This window comes from Corella eumyota, chromosome 7, assembly GCF_963082875.1.
Source record: "Corella eumyota chromosome 7, kaCorEumy4.1, whole genome shotgun sequence".
In the NCBI taxonomy this organism is placed as follows: domain Eukaryota; kingdom Metazoa; phylum Chordata; class Ascidiacea; order Phlebobranchia; family Corellidae; genus Corella; species Corella eumyota.
In genome coordinates this window covers 8,688,083-8,694,907 of record NC_137496.1, presented here as the reverse complement: position 1 = coordinate 8,694,907, position 6,825 = coordinate 8,688,083, and the positions used below count along the sequence as shown (strand labels likewise).

Genomic DNA, 6,825 nt, shown 5'->3' with positions numbered 1-6,825 from the left:
ATATATGCAATTTGCATGTATCCATTGGTTTTTTTATCCGAACAAATGGTTTTTACACAATCAACCTTTACTGGAGAAACATAATCAACTTTTTCCAGTATAACTCAAAACATCAACAGTGGAGGGCAGGCACAATCGATTATTTTCCAGGAAAACTCAACACATCAACAGTGGAGGGCAGGCATAATCGATTATTTTCCAGGAAAACTCAACACATCAAACAGTGGAGGGCAGGCATAATCGATTATTTTCCAGGAAAACTCAACACATCAACAGTGGAGGGCAGGCATAATCGATTATTTTCCAGGAAAACTCAACACATCAACAGTGGAGGGTCGGCATAATCGATTATTTTCCAGGAAAACTCAACACATCAACAGTGGAGGGTCGGCATAATCCTTATCTAAGAAAACATCACCATTACAACACTCATCATCAAAAACACTTTATTTATAACATTTTTATTAAAATCAGGTGTGGCTGAAATGACATCTTTGTGAATGGATAAGACTGCTAAAACATTTAACCTATCTTGGCTCATGGTGTTTCTTGAAAATGTTTTAATTCGTTTTAAAGTACTAAAACACCTCTCAGATTCTGCAGTTGCATTTGGAGTAGTTAAAACTATTCCTATAACCTTACTAACTTCAGAAAAAGTATTCAAAAGTGAACCTTTTATCAGAAATGAATTCAAACCCACAACTGATTTAATGTTTTCAAAGCTGTTGTTAGTGTACAACACTTTAAGTTCTTTGGCCAGCTTTAAACTATCTATCATGGGGTAACCCAGTACCAACTGTTTAACCAAGTTAACTGAAAATATGTTTTTAAACCTTTTAAACAAACATGGATTAACTAATGAGAACGACTCAAATTGTTTTATGTTGCTAAATCGATTAATAATTTCAACAATTATTATATCACAGGCTTCTTTTGCATTTGCGCACAGCAATCTTGAAGAAGTAGCAACCCTTTGGCGTTTTGACAACTCTGGACAAAATTTCATACTAGGTTCCACAAGTTTTCCACGAATATCATTAATAGCCTTCCGAAAAGAATCAATAGCAAAGGCAACAGTCACCCCAGTCGATTCTCTTGACTGCAGAATATTATACAATATATCTGTATGGTGAAAGACATCATTGAAAAACTTCAAAAAGTAAAGAAATGTGGGATCTTTTAAAAGTTGTGTCAATCCAATACATCCTTGTGTTAAAGTTATGTCCCAGTGTGTTTCATTAAGAATCTTTTCAAAAGTTGCTAAAATATTCTCCTTATTATTTAAAACACTTTGGACAGCTCGAGATTGAAAATTCCATCTTGTTTCACATGGTCTTGGAAGTCGTTTTTCACAAACTGATCGTAACACATCTGAACGTTTCGGAGACATAGAAAAAAAGGTAGAGAATCCAGACAAGTTGGCAAAAAACAACTTAATGCTTTTAATACTTTGACATGCATGCTTTAGTATCAGGTTTAGTTGGTAAGCATAACAGTGCACAAATTTGGCATGGGGAAAACATTCCTGCATTTTTTTTTGAACGCCATTTTTTTTCCCACTCAATAACAGATGCACCATCATATGTCTGAGCAATAAGTTTTTCCTTTAGATAAAAAGGTTGCAGTGCATGTTTTAAAAGGGAGGTCATACCATCAGCAGTACGATCATTAGCTTCATAATATGACAGAAACCGTTCAACGGGATAGCCATCCACTACAAATCTAAGAAGTACTGCAAATTGTGATCGATTAGCAATATCAGTTGTCTCATCTGCTTGAACAGCAACAAAATCAGCATTACCTATGTCATTCTCTAATGTATTTCTATATACAGTAAACATGCAATCTAAAAGTTCATTTTGGATTGTCTTGGATGTGTATTTATTTACTGTGGCACTTTCCAAATGCTCTTTTAAAACGTTATCCGATTTTGCTATTTGCTGCAATAAATCCAAAAATATGCCTCGGTTAAAGGAACCTTCTGATTCATCATGTCCTCGCATATCTATTTCATGTACTCCACAAAATTTTAAACAGTCAACAATGAGGTCGAGAATGTGTCTATTCTTTTTAACAATTTCATTGCGCCTCTCAACAGATAAGCTGTGTCCTACACTAATCTGTAACTGAATGCTGTGTCCTACACTAATCTGTAACTGAATATCTACTGTTCCTAGTAGGATATATGAAAGTGCATTGGTAATGTGCATTTTTGAACTCTCATGTCGCTTTTTCTTTCTGAAATATGTTTTATATCTTTAAAACCTTCCTTTGACCAAGTAACGTCCGTTTCTTCACCTTTTCGAAACAAAAGGCAGTAAAAGCAAAATAAACTTTTTTTTTCCTCGCTTACAGTTAGCCATTCCTTTCTCGAAACCACTGAACATTAAACTTTCGGTTTTGCTTAGGGCCTGTACTTTTTATTTCAATAGATTTTGGCTGATGAGGTCCAAGGCGCTTCAAGTCTAACTTTGCCTCAAAACTCGAAGGAAAACTTTTCAGAATACAATCAACCTGGTTCATGGTTGGTATCCACAAAAATAGTCGAAATATTACTAAGAAATCACAAACTTGTTCTTATCAGTCTTATACCAAATTACAACTAAGCAAAATGCTATTTTCTGTTTAAATAATGCTTGCTAAAATGATAAAAAAAATAAATAGCCAACAAACTATTTTAGTACACAGTTTGGTTAGATATTTTTTTATATATGACAAAACTCTAATCTGCTGGGCACAGGTAATCTTAAATGTAACTTCGATAACCGAAAATCCGTTAGTCTACAAACTAACTTCGTTAACATTTATCAGTTATTTTGTTGGTAATGAAACGGAAGTTAATAAATACCGTTAACGTTAATTATATTTTCAAAGAATCACAAATTTTAGCTGTATAGAGTTTTTTTTAAAGTGAAACAAAACAGCTATGTTCACCTGTTTACCATAATCGTTTAAATGGCGGTTATAGTATAAGACGAGTTAATATTGGCAATGGCGGACTGCAAAAATAGTTATAGCGGTGATACGCATTTTAAATGTACTGCTTTAACAATGCGGTATTTTAGTTTGCTTTTTAATCACATAGTCAAACAAACTGAGCGTATAGTTAATTTGTCTCCAATACTGCAATTATATCTTGCTTAATGCAGCACAAACTGCTTAATGCAGCACAACACAACGGGAGAGTAAAAGAACCAACATATGTTTGGTTTATTATTGACAAATGGGGTTAACAAATAATAACACAACAATAGAATGAACCGAACAAATTTATTAAGAAATAATACTAAAGACGCTTATCTTTATGCATATCTCCATTTTTAAACGTTTTCGTTTTTCATCTGGTCCATTAGATGCATATTACCCTTCATAAAAAGTAGCATGTCGAAATTTTCATCAGACAAAGATGATCTATTAGCTTCTAGAATGTCCTTGCCCATCAAAAATAACCGCTCGACCGCAGCGCTCGAGGGTATCGGTGTGTTAAATTTAACAAATAAATCAACCAATATTTGTTTACCTAAAAAGGCGACATCTGTAAGCAAGTCTTTAGAATTGATCTTTAAATTTTATTAAATTTTGTGCCTTGCCCTTAATCGATTTTCTACTAAGGGCATTCTCATTGACCTGAGTGACAGCAGTAAAAAAGTTCATTTCCTCTTCTTCGTTATTGCTGCTACCACTATTACTACTTCTGTCATCGGATTGCAGCACCATTGCCTCCTCCACTTTACTTTCCATTAACTTTTTTACGTTTGCAACCTTTGTATTGTCAAATTTCTCCAACCAGATTAAGCGAAACCTGGGATGAAAGGCAGCAGCTAGTTGGCATTCTTCGTCCTCAAATATAGCTTCAAACCTTTTGTTGACGCCAGCCAAAAGGGCATCGACCAGAGGGCTGCAATACACCAGATCTTTGGACTTTATATCTTTTAATTTTAAAATTGTTGCAGCAAGAATTGGCAAAAGTGTCCCAAGATAGGCATGCTCTTCTCCTTGTATCTTGTCAAGGGCTAAAGCCACTGGTGACATGACCTTAAAAAATATTTAAGTTTATTTAAAAATATATTTTTTGTAAAAGTAGGACTTGTAAAAATAAATTTTGAATAAGTTTATTCTACCTTAGCATATTCTTTTAATAAGTCGACGTCTTGGTCGTTAAATCAATTGATTCTAAGTTGGGCCATAGCTCTATGAAGTGAAGGCCGGTCTGTTTCCAAAATGGAGTTAAGAATAATTACAGAGTCATAGGTGGAATTTCATCTTGTAGCATTTGGGACAATCAACCTTTTTCTCAATGCAGCAAACAAAGTATCTGCTGCAACTGTGCTGCGGCTTTGTATGTTTCAAAGAGCGTAAGCCTTGGACATGGCGATTCTATAAGGACGTTTAAAAACCGCACTTTGTAGGGCAACATCGGCAACCCTGCTCTTCACCAGATTGAACGTATGGGCAGAACATCTCATGTGAGCGGGAAGTTTAACGTAATCGCCCAAAATTTCGCTTGCGCAAGCACGTTGTAAGTATGGCGTCCCGTGAGTCTTACGCGACCTAATACGGCTTGATGACGTTTTCTGGTGTCGCGCTCCAACCAGTGGACAGTCATGCCTAGGTAACCTTTTTTTGTGGGCAGACCAGCAATCGGCCGTCGTCGAGACACATTGAACTTCACTAAGAACTCTAAAATTAAAAAAAAAAATGTTAAAAATTTAATTTAAAATACAAATGACTAAAAATAATAAAGTATTTTAATTACTTGACCAAATACTGCTTTAAATCGCTGTGCAATGTGACGATGCGTCTACCCAAAGTTCTTCTTGAAATTAGAAGTTTTGCTGGGGTTCAAGGTCTGATCAGATTTTCGAAAGTATCTGATTCTACAGCTTGTAGTGGTAGCATGTTCGCAACGAAAAAATTTACAATTTTTTTATCGACAACGGCTTGCGATACGTTACTGCCAGACATCACATTGCTAAAAGATTCGCCAATGGTTTGCTGACGTGCCTTCTTCAAAGTTGAAGGCGTTAAGAAACATGATGGTTTGGAAGTGTAGCTTTTTAGCTTATTTTTTCCACGAGCTGAATTTGCTCTTATTCTTCCTTCAAACTGGGTAAAATTGTCTGGATGGATTCTTTTTATATGCTGGTTAAAATTGTTTAGACTAGTCATATGGCCCTTGATTAAAACTGTCTTTGGCAAGCACAACTTACAGGTAAAAAGCAACCTATCCCCTGTTCTGGACTTGAACATAAAGTGGTCGTCTAGGTGAGGCCAGGGGTGCTGAGACTGTTCTTGCTGAGCATTAGTAACCTTAATTAATTCGATAGATTCTTTAGGCTCCATAAAATAAGCTTTAAAAATTATTTTTATTCAAATCAACTTTATTAATATAACCTTGAAAGTAAAGGCAAACTCAACTAAGCACTATAACCTTATCCTATAAATCTAACACTATACCTTCTTCTTAATAAAGTTAGTAAATGTTTTGCCAGTAAATTAATGCTACTTGCTTGTATAAAATTATACAAACTACTAATAAAAGATTATTTTGTTTTACTGCTAATGTGTATAGTTGTTACGTCATAATAAGGATTGTTTTGAAACTTCTCCTGTACAAGTGGTGCAATGCAACAATATTTTTCTTAGTACTACATACAATTTATAGAACTAAATAAATCTTTACTAGGTCTTGGCTATAAAGTTTACAATCAATTTATAAATCAAAAAGAAATTTAAATTTTGAAAGATATGCGATGAATTTGTTAAAATTTAGCTAGTTTATAAAATTTTTGCGTTAACGAACTTAACGGAAGTTAACAAGTCCGATAATAATTTTTGAAATTAACTTAAAAGTTAAATCGTTAATTAAAGTGTTAACTTCGTTAGTTAACGATTAACGGAATAACGGTTTGGTGCCCACCTTTGGTAATTAGACACCATATATGATCCCGTGCGGTCCGGTGGGGTTATTGGGCACTGTTGCCAGCATAACCACACCTTTTTTGTCCATCTCTTTCAGGGCGATTAATTTGTCTTTTTTACAGGAAATTGCAAATCCTTTTTCTATTAATTGTTGAAGGAAATTTTTTGGCATACCTTTCCTGTTTACCATGCAGGTGCCAACAGCATGGGTTTGGTGCAACAGCAATTCCTTAAAAAGTTTGGGGCTTGTATAATACCGGTCAGTAGTATATATTACATGGCTCAAACCCAAATATTTGTCTAAAAGACTCATCACTGTATGATTTGTTTTATCTTGGGTTTGGGCATGTTCAAACCCAGTTGCCTCCTTAAACAAAAGGCAGCCAAAGTCGGATTCACACAGCTTATTAATTTTTATGCCCCATTTTTTTGGTTTCATTGGGTTGTAAACCCTAAACCTGACTCTTCCTTTGAAAGGGCAAGTTGCCTGATCTGTGCAAAGTTCCCTTTTTGGAACAAACTTTAAGCGAAAATTGTTAACCAAAATGTCCACGATAAGGCGAAGCTTATATAGTGGATCATACCCTTCCTCACCAAGGGGAATATATTTTTAGCTATCATTAAAATGCAGCATGGAGAGGATTCCCATAAACCTGTCCCTGGACATATATTTAGAGCAAAAAGAAGTGATGTAAAATTCTTTTTTGCTCCAATAATGGGCCATGTAGGGTTTTATCCTAACACCCATATATTGCACTATAGCTATAAATATTTTTATGTGGTCTGCGAATAAATTTGTTTCGTCCCTGATTACTTGAAAAAATTCTCCTGTCAGGAATTCATATGCAAAAATGATTGGCGTATTCAGTACAATTGATATTTATACCCGGAGTTGGAGTAAAT

The 6,825-nt window shown here is 34.9% G+C and overlaps 1 protein-coding gene across 1 annotated transcript; it reads right to left on the bottom strand.

Moving 5' to 3' along the window:
• Positions 1-403: 403 nt before the first annotated feature.
• Positions 404-1,390, bottom strand: LOC145760292 (zinc finger MYM-type protein 1-like). Its single transcript, XM_082574161.1, has one exon. The coding sequence runs from the start codon at positions 1,388-1,390 to the stop codon at positions 404-406; it is 987 nt and encodes a 328-aa protein (XP_082430287.1).
• Positions 1,391-6,825: the final 5,435 nt, after the last annotated feature.

Excerpts from the sequence above, each read along its gene's own strand:
- LOC145760292 (XM_082574161.1), bottom strand. The coding sequence starts at position 1,390 with ATGTCTCCGAAACGTTCAGATGTGTTACGATCAGTTTGTGAAAAACGA.